Here is a 14,677-nt window from a genome sequence, read left to right as displayed (position 1 = left end):
ATTCAGAGTGGGTCTTAATTAAATCACTGGAGCCTTTTAAAGGCTGACAAACAGAAGGAACTCAGAGCAGCTTAGAGAGACATTTTGAAGGCGGCCGTTGGAAGCTGATGCTGACATTTTGGAGAACGCCATCTTGAAATGCAACCTGGGATCAGCAGATGCCAGCCATGTGCCTTCCCAGCTAACAGAGGTTTTCTGGATGCCAATGGCCTTTCTCCAGTGAAGGTACCCTATTGTTCATGCCTTACCTTGGACACTTCATGGCCTTAAGACTGTAACTTTGTAACCAAATAAACCCCCTTTAAAAAGCCAGTCCACTTCTGGTATTTTGCTTAATGGCAGCATCAGCAAACCGGAACACTCCCCAACACCTATTTGGCAACTCTGATGTGTCAGATGCTGCTCCAGGCGCTGGGTGTAGCATTGCATGATGAAAACTGACAAAATTCCTGCCCACGTGGGGCTGACATCCTAGTGGGAGGGGGCAGACACTAACATGATAAATAGGTTTAAAAAAACACAGTATGTGTCTTAGTTTCCAGGCTGCTAAGACAAATACCATTCAAGGGGTTGGCTTAACAACAGGAATTTACTGGCTCACGGTTTCAGAGGCTAGAACGCTTGCTCCTCTCGGGGTCGGTAGCATTCTGGCTGGCTGGCAAGGTTCTTGGGGTCCCTTGGCTTTTCCATCACATAGCGACGTCCTCTCCTTTCTCTTCCGGCTTCCACTGACTTCCAGCTTCCGGCTTCTCCCTGCGGCTTTCTCTCCCATGTTCAATTTCCTTTGCCTGTAAGGATTTCTGCCATATTGTATTAAGGTCCCCCTCACTCAGTTTGGGCCACGTCTTAACTCATAATAACATCCTCAAAGGTCCTGTTTACAGTGGATTCACACCCAAAGGTCCAGGGGAGGAGGGTCTGATTCAATCCCTGACAGTATGTTAAATGCAGTAGATATTATGAAGAAAAATAAGGTGGGAAAGGAGGATAGGGAATGCTGACGTCTGTGTGTGTGAGAGAGAGAGATGCTTTAAACAGGTGTTCAGGGAAGGGTCCATCCACAGGGACATGGGAGTGAAGACCTGGAGATGAGCAGTGAGCCGTGCAGATGCGTAGAGGGCGGTGCGTCCGGCAGAGGCCTGGTGCCATGAGATTTCCTGGTCCAGAAACAATCCAGAGGCTGGGGGACTTTAGGGAGAGTGATGCGGGGCGGGGGGATGGGGGGTGAGATCAGAGAGAATCTTGCAGCCACTACTACAGTCCTAGCTCTGACTTAGGGAATATTTGGAGGTAGTTCCAGCTTCCACGTGTCAGTCACCACACGGTTAAGCTATGGATATCTGCAGTCCAGGGAAGGGCTTGGTTATACAAAAATTACAATTTTCCCTCCTTTACACCTTGAATACAAATTTCATGTTAAAAGTGTGTTTGTTTCCCCCCACTCCACCTCTCCCCCAAAGCACACTCAGGTCTTACAATAAGAATTTAGAATAAAATGTACCTTATTCCCTTGGAATAAACGCACATTTGAAAATTTTGTCTTGAAAAAAATATTTTTAGAAAATAACAACCTCAACAGCAATAACCACATCTTGTAACGTTCTAAGTCAGCTCTTCAGAGTTGCAGAACACTGTGGAGGGGGTAACAGGAAATAAGTTCTGCCTCAACAGAAGGAAAGGAAATTATCATTTTCCTGCTTGTCTTCAACACTGTTTACGTAAAAATATTCTGCCTTCTTGGATGTTTTGACTTTCGGTATCCTCCTCCAAGGCAGGCCGGAAACCCTGAGGGTTGACATCTTTACTCTTTGTTTCTAAGCAACCTCTGAAAGTCTGCATAAGAAAAGAAAGAGAATTTTTAATTAAAGGGAACAGAGGAAAGAAACAGAATCTCAATTTTTTATTTCCCACATCACCTGCCAGGCAGGAATTCACATCCTTGAAGTTATGCACTTTTTCCTAGTTTATAAACCATTGGCCTAATTAAGTTTCTTAAGATTTCTATAACCTTCCTCAAATTACTTCCTCCATCATCAAAGTCTGCCATGGACCCAGATATACTTTTAGATTTAATAATAATAGACTTGATAATACAAAAGTCCTTTGAATTCTCAATACCTCGACTGTAGTTTTGTTTTTTTTGTTTTTACCATATTTTAACTCCCTTCAGAAAGAGGAATTTTTTAAAAACACACAACTTTATTCTGTATTCCCAATGAATTTATTTTTCATTAACCACATTTTCACCAAAAACATTCTATAGTTGTGGGTTTTAATTATGGTTTGTGGAGTTATACTCCACCTTCTTGAGGGCAGTCTCTTCATAAGTTAGTTGGACCCCTGCTGTATGGGAGATTTGTCTAATCTTTCCACTTATTTATTCAATCATTTATTAATATCCATATGGATTCATGGTTGTTTATTTTATACTTTGGGTTATAACGCAGTTCTATTTTATTTCTTTTGTTGCTCAAATTATTCCAGCCTTGGCCATTGTGGCCTTACATCGTGTGTGGCTGAAGGAAAAACAAAATGAAATCTGGTGCTTACTCTTCACAGGTGCTGAAATTAGGTAATATGTGCTCATTGTTGGAAATTCAGAAAAAAAAATTTAAGTCTCTGAAAATCCTTCGTAATCCTAGTGCTCAGTGGCCACTTTTGTTTTGTCATTTGTAGCCTCTGTATGCAGTTCAGATCCTACTTATGCAATTTTGCTCACATAATATTATATCATAAGCATTTCCCCACGTGTTTCAAAAGCCTGTGTAATGTATAATGGTGATGGCAACACAACCTTATGAACGTAATTAACATCACTGAATTACATATCTGAATTTGGTTTAAAGGGGAAATTTTAGGTGGTATATATGTTGCTAGAACAAAAATTTTTTTAAAAGAGAAAAAAACAACCATAGGACTATACAACATGGGGAACCCTAATGTAAACCATGGACTATTGTTAACAGTACAATTACAATAAAAGTTTCTCATTAATTGTAACAAGGTTACCACACTAATGCAAAATATTAAAAATGGGGACAAGTATATGAGAACTCTATATTTTCTGCATGATCTTTCTGTAAACATACAACTTCTCTAAAAAAAGGAAAAAGAAAAAACTCTAAACACTTTTTTACTAGTTGCATGGTATTCCACCGTCATTTAATCATTGCTATATTTTCAATATGATAAATACTATAATGATCATCTCTCTGTGAATAAACGCATTTTCATTCCCATTTCAAAATGTCTTTAGGATGAACACAGAAGTAGAATTACTTGGCCAACAGGTTGACATTTTTAAGACACGTGATACATGTTGTCAAGCTTTCTCATTTACATTCACCAGCTACCTGGAAGACACCTATTTCAAGGCACCCACACCTGGTCACCCAGTCTCCCCGTTTAAAATCCCTACCTTGGCAGATTAAACGTGGTGTTTTATTGTTGCAATGCTGCCTGTTAACGTTCTTTGCCTTTCCTCCCCGCTCATTATACTCTTGGCGTATTTTTAATCAATTGCATAACATTTTATATAGCAAGATTATTTCTTAATCTCTCCTCTTTGCTGGTTGCCATTAATTTGGTTTAATTAATTGTCGAAACCTATTGCTCTTACAGAAAAAAATACTCTAAAAGCATTTTGACCCAAGTTTTGCGATTCTGTTATCCATGAATTTAAGTTATGTGAAGTAACCTCCAGTTCCCAGACGCAGCGGCACTGAAACGCACTGACGGTCAGAGGAGCGGGGCAGGCGAGGCCCGCAGCCCTCGGACGCCGTCGGTTTTCCGCCCGATGGCCCCGCTGCTAACACGGCATTCCTTCGACGGTGGCCGCGCGCTCGGGCGCCCCTCGGGTCCCCTGGAAGTGCGAAGTGTCCCCAGGGCGGGGCACAGCCGCTCCCGCGAGTGCGGGCTCAGCGCGCGCTCTCTAAACCCGGCCCGGGATTAACCAGGGGTGAAGACCCCGCGCTCCCGCATAAACCCCGCAGGCTTGTCTAAGGCCCTGGTGGGTGGGAAGAGTGATCGCGTGCGGCGTTCTCACTCTCGCGCCCTCCTCTCGGTGGCCCTCCACGGCCTGGAAGTGTCGCCGCAGCCCCATGGGTCCCCAAGCTCAAGAGGCCCCCGCCCCCCCACCCCGAAAACCCGCAGCCGTTTTGGAGTGCTGGACGCGAGACGCTCCTGAAATCTCTTCCCCGGACCTAGCTAGACGCGCGCGCGGGAGCCAGAACCCCGAGGGTCGCGGGGAGAAGCCGGGGTCCGCTCTCCTCCCGCACCCAGCGAGGCGGGCGCCCCGGGAAGGAGCGCGTGCGACGGAAACGCCCCGCGCTTCCAGACCCCGCCCCGCCACGGGCGCCCTCCTTTCCGGGCTTCCCGAGTCACTTCCCGCCGTCCTCTCGCCGAGCTACTCCGCCCCAGCCCCGGCGCCGAGTCCCTCGCTTTCCCTTGCCCCCTCCCCACACGCCCCCATTTCCCCTGGCGCCCCCTCCACGTCCCCCCCCACCCCAACCACTGGCGCCCCCACCCCAGGTTTCCCTTGCCCTCTCCCCACCCCTGTCCCCAGCTTCCCGAGTCCCCTCCCTGCTCCCCCCGCGTGCCCTCTGCGGCGCCGCGTCCTGGGGTTTCTCTCGTCCCTTCCGCGTGAACCGGCTTCCCCGCTCCCCTCCCCGAGCTTCTCACCCACCCCTCCCGACCCCACCTCCCCGGGCCATCCCGTCCCTCCCTCCCCCGGCTCCCTCTCCCCGAGCTTCTCCCGTCCCTTCTCCTGTCTCCTCCCCGCCCCCGCCGCGTTTTTAAACCTGGCGCCGAGCGCGCGGATAGGTGAGCGGATAAAGGCGTGGCCGCAGTCCCAGGCGCCGCTGCAGGGCCGGGGGCGCCGCGGGCACCATGAGGCCCGAGGCGGCGCGGGGGCGCGTCTGTCACTGCCCCGGGGACGGTCCCCGGGGGCCGCCGCCGCCGCACGGGCCCGAGAGGTGAGAGTGTCTCCGCAGCCGGGATGGACGGGTCGAGAGGCGCGCGGCGCGTGGGTGCAGGGAGCGCAGCCAGCGGGGCGCCCCGGGCGCCGCCGAGCCCGGGAGCCGGGACTGAGTCCCCCGAAGCCCGACGGCGACGCTGAGCAAGCTCCTTAGCTAGAGACAGAGGGAGGCGCAAAGTTCTCTCCATCTCGCAGTTGCAAAGTGCGAGACTCAGGAGATAACTGGCAAGGAAATGCCAATTTATAGAAGACCTGAAGTTCGCCCGGCTGGGGAAATATTTAAGTCTCGGGGCCTCTAGGCGAACCTTGCTCGCAGGTCCCCTCAGGTTCACTGTCAAACAGATCTTTGCCCTGGGCTTGGGGCTCGGCGTTCGCCGTCCCGGGCACAGGCTTCTTTACGGTAGTAAAGTTTAAGGGGGAGGTGGGCGGTGGGAGTTTCGGTGAGACCTTCTGTAAGGGACGCGGCAGGGTGGGCGAGGCAGGCAGGGAGAGAAACAGAGCCCCCCTTTTTGCATTGGAGGACTTTGTAGAACTAAGATCCTTCAATAACCGAGGTGGCCTCGTTGGAATCAAGGAGGGACCAAGTAGCCCAGCCCCGCTGCCAGCTATAGTGGGGGGACTCCTGGACTGAAGAATCCAGCCAGGCCAGGAGAGGAATCCCTCCAGTAAAATACCCCCCGAAAACCGTGTCCGATTTGGGACTTCTTCTCCAGGCCGAAATGGAGGCACTGTGGAGGAGGCAGCAGAGGGAAGCCCAGACGGCACTAGTTTATCCACAGGCCGAGAACTTGAAAGGAACCTTCTGAGGTCCCAGTGACCCTTTTTTAAGGCAGATATTAGAAATGATGAGAATGATAACCTCTTATGATTCGATTTTAAAAGACACAGCGGAAAATGCACGGCTTTTACTCTCGTGGTCCTTGCCCTTCCAGCCCCACGCCGTGGAGACCTTGGCTCCTACCAACCGGAGATGCGGAGCCGACGGAAGCGGGACGATCGGTGAGCTTAGGCGAGGGCGTTGCGGGTATGGACCAGCACAGCCCGGAAGAGGTACAGGCTTTAAGATAAAGGCACCGCGAAAAGGCCCCCTGCGCCGGTCCCTCCCGGTCACCTAACCCAGAAGGGTGGATGGGAATAGCGTGGGTGAGCGCGGTGTTAACTAATCCCGCGTCTCGTCTAACTGGGCTTGCTCTTCCTTCCTTGGAAAGTAGAGTGACTATGGCATAAACTGTCTCCAGGGGCTGACAGGAATTTCTTCCGTGTGGGATTTTCTGCAAACCAGCAGGTAAAGAGGGGCGGGAGAAGGCGGCGGCAGTTCCACCCCACCTTAAGAGGACGGCTAAGTGCACCCATAGCTCCCGGCGGGTGCCGCGGTGCAAATAAAGGCAGGACCGGGGCTGCGGGCCCAGAAGGTGCAGAGAAAAGGCCCCGCCCGGCGTCTGGCCCTTTCTGGAGCACTTTCGGTCCCGTCTGCAGGCAGCCCCGGGGTAACTCATGTTGTCTGAGCAAATACACTCCAGCCGGGAGCTTTGTGGGTGAAGATTAATCACCACTACTCTTCTTTTGTTATCCTGCACTGGTAACTAGGTTGCTTTGTACTTACAGAAGTAATGGCTTGCTTTCATCGAGTTCACCTTTCCTTTGTTATATTTGAAAATATCCGTTGATGACTTTCAAAACGCTCAATAGTTAATCTGGGAAGGACTTGTATTTAATTTACGTAATACATGTGACACACGGTTTAGGGTGCAGTTATTAGTCATATGGAAAGGAAACTGCTGTGGGAAAGCAGACCTTTACTGTAGTTTGATATTTAGGTATTTTATCGAATTAATCTGAATACTGGTAGTTTTAACTTATTTACTTTCAAGAATAAGCAAAATCTGTATCAAATTACAAGGGATATGATTTTTTTAGCCCAAATTATTCTTATGTGCAACATCTAAAGAATGCAAAACGAGTTCTACTTTTGCATTCCAACATAGCTTCTTAGATAAGATTTAAAAGAAGCTTGGGGTTGAAAGAAAGAGGATAGAGAAGTTTACAGTTATGCAGTTTTCTTCTCAATAAAAAATATATGGAGGGTATAAGTTGTAAGAATAAAAATACTGTAGCACACTTTCTAATGTAAGATAATCCCACCATCCTCATTTTGATGAGAAGGCCATTTGTGAGAAAAATGAAGAATTCTTGCAGAGAACGATAAACTGTAGCAACTTTCTCTTTTGGTCGTCAGCATGGCCCACTGGATGAAGCAGTTGTCTCTAGGCATGGATTTGGGGGAGGCGGGGGCGGGCGGAGGTTCTGTGGGGGCTGTAGAGCCGGCTCCCCCTTGCTCCCGGGCCAGCTCTTTGCGGAGCCGAATTGGCGGGCCCCAGCGGTCAGCGCCGGGTGACCGCAGGCCCTGCGTCCCTGCGTCCTGCCCGTGGTTCCCCGGAGCCCCCAGCCGAGTCTGGGCAGCCCTGCGCGGATGGGGTGGGCCCGTTTCTGGCTCAACAGCGCCCTCTCCCGACAGAGCAGCAGAATTCCTCGGCCCCGGAGCAGTGGTGCGGAATTCTGCAGAAACACCTGTGGGGAAGGGAGAGCGTTCTTAGAGCGTTCTTAGAGACCCTCAGAATCAAATCTGAGCTTGAGAGAAGCTTGAGAGAAGACCCCAAGGCCCAGTGCCTTTGTACCCAAATACCCCCAGCCCTGGAGAGCTGTCCCCCTCCCCTGCCTGACCTCCTGAATTTCCCTCCTGGCCACTTGCTAGCGCTGCCAGGGAGGGAGTGCTGGTCCCCCTGAGCCCGCCCTCCCCGCCTCCAGGCTACCCCCACCTCAGCTCTAGGGGAGCCAGAGGCGCTGTGGGGACAAGGCCAGTCCCTTCCTGACCGTCTCCAACAGTAGCTGTTCTCTCGCTTTTAAGAACACACAGAGGCACACACAGGCACACGCATACCTTAAACGCACAGGTGCTGGACCGCCATACGTTTCTGTCATAACAAAGGAATCTGGAATAAGATCTTTGGGAAAATAATCAGGATATCTGTGGCATAAAGTCTTTATAGCAGCGTATGCCTGTGGCCTCGAGTTCTTCAAGTTTGCAAAATTGTGTATATTTTACAGGATCCAGTTAGGATTAGACTCTTTAAGGAAGCTGTTCCTTCTCGACTGCCTAACACTGCATTTGGGGGCCCACCCAAAGCTTGCACCTTAGTGTTAGAGCCTCTCCCATCACAGGGGTAAAATCACCTCTGGCGGTAGAGATTGCTTGGAAGTGGTGGAGCAAACCTGAGCAAATAGGGATACCTCAAATCACAGCAGGAATGATTTCTAGCAGCCCCGAGAGAGCAAACTTCATTATGGAAAAAAAATTTTGTTCTCATAGCTCACCATTGTACAGTGTGGTGATAATACAGCTATAAAGTATATCTTCAGAGGCTTGGGGCCACCAGATCTCTCTCAAAGGTCATGTCTAGACCCCTCCCCACCCCCAGGTACCCTGCAGGGTGGAAGACACGGTGACTGTCTGGTCCTTCCTGTCGTGGCACAGCAGGTTTTGTCCCCTTCCCAGTCTTGCTCCCACTTAACTCCCTGGAACCCATGAGCCTGGGGTTTCTGATCCATCACCCCACCCATTTCAGCTCACTTTGGAGGGATCATCGCAGGTTGGTTATTGTTACCCAGGATGCACTGCTCCCTGCAGTAACTAAAGCTTTCCAAGACCTGAGATCAAATGACTATTTCTGGCTCCTTGGTACTCGAGATAACCCGGTTACACTTCAGGCCAAATCTGTTCGGGTCCATCAGGCTCAGGAGTTTGGGCAGAACAGCATCAGCCTGGAACAGGGGGAGCATGACTGTCACTGCACCTTCCTAGTCTCTCCCCGGTGGCACTTAGCATGGCCCAGCCTGGTCTCCATTCCCACTGTCCTTACTTGCCTGAGGCTCAGGTTGGCTTCCCCCTCTCTGCTCCTTAGAGGTAAGTGGCTTTTTGGGTGCCACTGAAATGAACCTGGAATCTGTCTTTCCTCTCCTTTAACTTTGCTGTTGCTTGAGTTTCCATCCTTATCATCTGTGGCCAGGATTGGTGCCCCCAAGTCCTTACTCACCAATCTAGTTTACATGGTGCTCCCAGCTGCCAGCATTGTCCTTAAAATACAGAGCTGGTTGTTGAACTCCCCAGCTCAAAAAGCTGTAGGTGTCTCTGGTGCCTATCTCCTGAATCAGACCTAAACTCCACGGGGGGCATTCAAGGCATCTCTTGGGAGCCATTGCCCATCCCAGGCCCTGCTCCCCTCCCACATTTACATCGTGCACCCAGCCTGTCCTGGGCTCTGCTTGCACCCCCTCCGAATTCCACGCTCTCCTCTGGCAGGGAGAGTCTCAGACCTGCACACCCAGGTGCCGCCGATGCCCTGCCAGGACGCCCATGAACCTCTCCTGGCCCTCCTCCCCAGTAGTCTGAGTTTCCTGGGGCTGCTGGAACAAATCACGACAAACTGGGGGGCTTCAAACCACAGAAAGTTATTCTCCCAGTTCTGGAGACTGGAAGCCCGGAATCCGAAGCCAGCAGGGGAGAAGCCTCCCTGGCCTCTCGGGCGGCTGGTGTTCGCCGCCATCCTGGGGGCCCCTTGGCTTCCTCCACCCCCGTCGTCACCCGGCCTCCCGTCCGTCCGTCTGGGCCTCTTCTTCCTTGTAAAGGGCCCGCCCTACAACAGCGTGACCTCACTTTAACTTGACTAATTCCATTTGAAATGAACCTATTCTGAAAAGGGAAAAGACCCAAGATCTGTGTCGGACTCATCTTTCCACTGTTGAATCAATCACAGAGCCTGGGACGCTGAACAGCCCCCAGGAACGGGAAGAGGGGCTTCCAAAACGCAATTAAGTGGAGTGATTTGGGTGTTCTTTATTACTTTTATTTTTTATTCTTTTTGGTATAAGGAAAACTTTCAAAAATTGATTGTGGTGATGAATGCACAACTATATAATGCTACTGTGAACAGTTGATGGTGTACCATGGGTGATTCAATGGTATGTGAATATATCTCAATAAAACTGAATGTTTAAAAAAAATGCAATTAAGGCTTTTAAACTGTCCCTAAAGTTGATCCTGATACTAAAAATTGCAGACCACTTAGATTTTATTTTTAAAAACTCTTTCAGGACGTTACCTTCAAGATGCTCTCTGACTGTCTGTGTTTGTATGTGTCTGTCTTTACAGCCTGAGCCTGGGGGTGACCAGACTTTTGGATCCAAGGGGGCTTTCGGGTTTCAGCACCCTGTAAGGTAGTGTACGACTTCACCAAGATTTCCTTTTACTATCAACATTAATACACTGTAGTGCCTGCAACTATATGCATGTTGAACAAAGTGGAAAATAAGGCAGTATATTCTCAGATTTCACTTAATTTTCTTCTCCCAAGGACATCAAGGATATACTGTTGGATTTCTGGGATCCATTCATATTAGTTTTCTGTGGCTGCCATTAACTAATTATCACAAATGAGATGACAATAATTGGAAATTTACTGTCTCACAGTTCTGGAGGCCAGAAGTCCTAAATCAAGGTGTTGGTGGGTCAGGCTCTCTCTGAGGGCTCTAGGGGGCAAAACTTCCTTGTCTCCTCCAGGTTCTGGGGGCTCCCAGCATTCTTTGGCTTGTGGCAGCATCTCTGCAATCTCTGCCTCCGTCTCACGTGGCCGTTTCCTCCTGTCCTGTGTGTCTCACCCCATGTGGTGGTCTCCTCTCTGTAGCTCTGTGTCTCTTCTCCTCTTATAAGGACACCACTCATACTGGGTTAGGGCCCATCCTAACTCGGCGGGACCTCATCTTAACTCAATGACATCTGCAAAGACCCTATTTCCAAAGAAGTTCACAGGTGCCCGGCATTAGGGGTTCAGCCTATCTTTTGGGGGGACATAGTTCAACCCATAACACCATTCATTCATTCATTCATTCAGTGATTCAGTTGCAAGTTAGGATTGGCCTCTCTTTTAATACTTCCTGTTTACCTCATGCCTTATGTTAAATTTAATTGTATATGAATTGTATATGCATATACACTTATTAATTTAGGTATTTACATACATTTCTGTTTATCTCCCAGAATATAAACGAACAGATTGGTGCATGGGAGACCTTCAAACCTCACGTATTGAGGAAATAAGTGATTGGCTAGACGGCTCCCCCATGGTGGGAACTAGTCACGTTTGTGACATTTTCCTCTTGCTTCTCCGGCATCCTCCTGGCTCTCTCTTTACTGCATTTGTGGCCCCGATGGGGACCAGGACTCTCACTGCCGTCTCCCACGTACATTTCATCTGTTTCGGGCAAGTGGCTCACGGACGGGTCTTTATCTGTTTCTCTGTCTCTCTCGCTGCTTCATTTCCTTCACCAAAACTAACCCACCCTGTGCTGCCACCCCTCCTAGGGGGAGTTTTATCCTGGAAGACTGGAATGCTTTAATAAAACCCAAAGATATTGACTTCTAGGGATGATATTGAGAGCTCTCTGGACTAGTCAAAGAGTGATTTTTTGAAAAGGGGGAGCTTTCCCTCAGCCTTTGCATCAGTGGTGTTTAATCCTCGTAGAATCACTGGGGAAGCTTTTGGAAGTACAGATGTCTGGGCACTGCCCCCAGTGGTTCTCATCCACTCCCCAGGCTCCCCAGGTGACCCTAACCTGAGCCAGGGTCGAGGGCCACCACCTGCTCTGTAAATATTCGCCTGTACTCCCCACCCATGGGCTTGCCTTGGCCCCGGTCACTCTGCAGCTCCCTAAGCTTTGGTTGAAACTGTGGTGACTGGTAAGGTGTGAGCTGCATTCATGCAACTGTGGATTGCAAACCAAATAAATGATTTTATTTTATCTTTTTATTATGGAGAATGTCAAGCATACAAAAAGTAGATCTAATGAGAATGGTCTAATGAGCCCCCATGTACCCAGTGCCAATAAAATTTTCAACAGTCTTCTGAGCCTATCACATCTATTGCCCCTAACTTATTTTTTTTGTTGTTAAAGTATTTTAAAGTAAATCTCAGACATCATACAAATTCTCCTATAAATACTTCAGTATATACACCTAATTTTTAACATGGGCAAAAATTAAACTATGCTTGGATTTCTGTCTTAGATCTACATATACATGTACATTCTGTCAATTGCAGAGTTTCTCAGCCTTAGAACTACTGAGGCTGGAAGATTCCTTGTAGTGGGGGAGGGGAGCTGTCCTGGGCACTGTAGGATATTTAGCAGCATCCCTGGCCTCCACCCACCGCATGCCAATAGCTTCCCCAAAATTGTGACCACCAAAAATTGCCAAATGGGCCCTGGGAGGCAATGTTCCTCCTGGTTGAGGAATAGTTTAATGGAAATCTTGGGAAGTTAAACATCTTAAGGTATTTTTTTTTTAAATAAAGTAGAATGTTTTCTCCTTTTTTATCTACCTGAAATTTCCTATCTGAGAAGGGAAATACTGAAATCAAATTTCCAAATAAGTAGTGATCAATTGATAAACCCTCAGACTTCTCAGAAGACCACAGGGAAGAAGGCAAATAAATGAAGGTGTGAAAAGTATAAGGCTAAGAGCATGGAGGCAGAATTTTAAATACTTTCTCTGTATAACTGTAAGCTCAAATTCCACAAAACCTGGAATTTAGGGGTGCCAAATTTCATATATTGAAGCTTTTTTATTTTTCTTTTCTCTTTTTTTTTCTTTTTAAGCATCACTTGAAGAGAGAGTTGCTGCTCTCTCTTCTGGCAAAGTTGGGGGCCCTTCCCTGCAGCCTCTCTACGGCAACATCTGGAAAAAATAGCTGCTTCTCTAGGCCAAGGTTTCAGAGTCAAGTGACCTCCAGAGACCGATCAGTTATAGTAGTTTCCATCCTGTAGTGCGTAGGGATAAGTGGGGAGTGGGAAGGGGATGGGGGGGGGGCATTTCCAAAACAAGCCACATCCTCCCTTTGATCAGAGTGGGTCTCTCCATCCTGAGAGTCAGTGTTTTTCAATTCCTTTTGCCTTTATTGAGGCACACCTTTTTTTCTGTGGTGGTCTAAACTGATTTGCTTATTCAGATCTTGATTCAATAAACAGGGTTTATTATCAGGTCCCCGAATCTGGGTGTAAGCAGTGAAGGCAAAATCAGAGAGGGTGACTGGGGAGTTAGCCGCTTCTGGGGGGAAAGGAATCCCCTAGAAGGAATTTTCAAGTTGATTAATGGTGCCCTTGTTTCTTAAATATTAGACTCTATTTACCCATTTCCAAGCGTCAAGAATACCTGCAGAGTTCCGGGGAAAAGGTGCTGGCCTGTTTCCCCGTGCAGGCCACCATTCACTTCTACAACGACGAGTCGGACTCGGAGGATGAGGACAAAGAACACGAGCCGGGTGCCCAGGCCCTCCACCTCCCGGGCCAGGGGGCAGAAGGACCCCTGGAAAATGACCCCGGGGGACAGCGCAGAGCCCCGCTGGTGAGCAGAGGAAGGAGCCCCAGGGGAAGCAGCGGCCTCTTTGGGAAGGGCCAGGCCCCCCACCGTGACCCTCCTGGGGAAGGCCAGTGCTCCTCTTCCCAATAAACCCGTCCCTCGCCCCCACCGAGCCCCCAGGGCCACCTCCTCTGCACCCCGCTCTGGGACCCCTTACATTGTCCTCTTGGGGACAGGATGCTTTGCATCCTCTTTTGGGTTTTCCGCAGGGTGGGGTTTCCGCTTGGCCTCTGCTCGGCTGGCTGGGCCTGGCACGAACCCAGCTTTTACTTTTCTTTTTTGGTGACTGTACCTTGGTGCATTCATGCATGGCTTTGAGAAAGGGGTTGTAAAACAAAGAGAAGGTTTGTGTCAACATGGTTGTCATCAGAGCACATTCGGTATTGTAAGTCGGATGATCAGGTTACAAGCTATTCCTGTATAGATTAATAGCCCAGCCTTGCCTCTCGCTTGGCCTGAGACTCATCATTCAGCTATTCCTGCTTTTGTAAAAATTGAGATATTGTCCAAGGGTTGATGTGGTTGCTTAATGGCATTCTAGAAAAAAATATACATATATTTATGCAAAAACTCCCCAAACATGGAATGATTTCCATGAGAGTAACAGAAATAAAAAGGTGTGCATTTCTAGGGCACATTCTGGATGAAAATGTATAGGGTTACTGTGTAGGGGCTGTGTGTCAGGATACAGAGAGAACTTTCACTTCGCTCAGTTGTGCACACTGAGCACTGCTTTGGGCTTGTTACTTGGATAGAGTAACACTGTTTTCAATTAAAGTGTCTGATGTAAAATTATTTTGAGTTTTTAAGACTTTGATGACCAAAGAAGTATATTTCTCAGGGTATTTTTTTACTTAACTATGTTACATGTTATTGCCTTCTTGTATATAGTATGTTATTTAGGTTTCTACTTGAAATAAATATTTTGAAAGAGAAAATGCTTAAGTACCTTTTTGTTCAAGATGTTTGTAGATTTAATCATTTCTTCTTTTAAAGATTTTTTTAACAATTTGTAAAGACTTATAATATTCAACTCTTTTAAAATTATATTTATTGTTTTTAGAATGCAGAAAAAGTTTAAAAATGAAAACCTCAATGCCCAAATAACCCATTAATATTAAAAAAAAAACAGGAGTAATATATGCAAATATTTTAACAATCCAAATAGTATAGAAAGGTATACATTGAAAAGTAAAAATCGCCATCCCCTGCTTTCCTCTTCCTCTCTTCCAAGA

The 14,677-nt window shown here is 48.1% G+C and overlaps 1 protein-coding gene across 2 annotated transcripts; it reads left to right on the top strand.

The window, feature by feature from the left end:
* Positions 1-4,745: 4,745 nt before the first annotated feature.
* On the top strand, positions 4,746-14,380 carry RIPPLY3 (ripply transcriptional repressor 3). Of its 2 annotated transcripts, none has more exons than XM_037831690.1 (4): positions 4,746-4,973; positions 5,908-5,974; positions 10,182-10,246; positions 13,202-14,380. In XM_037831690.1, the coding sequence occupies exons 1-4, from the start codon at positions 4,888-4,890 to the stop codon at positions 13,530-13,532; spliced, it is 549 nt and encodes a 182-aa protein (XP_037687618.1). In that variant the 5' UTR covers positions 4,746-4,887; the 3' UTR covers positions 13,533-14,380. The 2 variants fall into 2 exon arrangements, with proteins under 2 accessions (XP_037687618.1, XP_037687609.1); XM_037831681.1 differs by having other exon boundaries at positions 4,748-4,973; positions 5,908-6,025.
* The last annotated feature ends 297 nt before the right edge of the window (positions 14,381-14,677 follow it).

Source organism: Choloepus didactylus, chromosome 1 (genome assembly GCF_015220235.1).
Source record: "Choloepus didactylus isolate mChoDid1 chromosome 1, mChoDid1.pri, whole genome shotgun sequence".
NCBI classification, from domain to species: domain Eukaryota; kingdom Metazoa; phylum Chordata; class Mammalia; order Pilosa; family Megalonychidae; genus Choloepus; species Choloepus didactylus.
Note: the sequence above shows the minus strand (reverse complement) of the source record. Positions and strands in the feature narration are given on the sequence as shown.

Bases quoted from the DNA above. Each gene is read 5' to 3' on its own strand.
- RIPPLY3 (XM_037831681.1), top strand. From the start codon at position 4,888: ATGAGGCCCGAGGCGGCGCGGGGGCGCGTCTGTCACTGCCCCGGGGAC. The intron at 4,974-5,907 runs GTGAGAGTGTCT...TTGCCCTTCCAG, and splicing joins CCGCCGCACGGGCCCGAGAG to CCCCACGCCGTGGAGACCTT. The intron at 10,247-13,201 runs GTAGTGTACGAC...CTTAAATATTAG, and splicing joins GGGTTTCAGCACCCTGTAAG to ACTCTATTTACCCATTTCCA.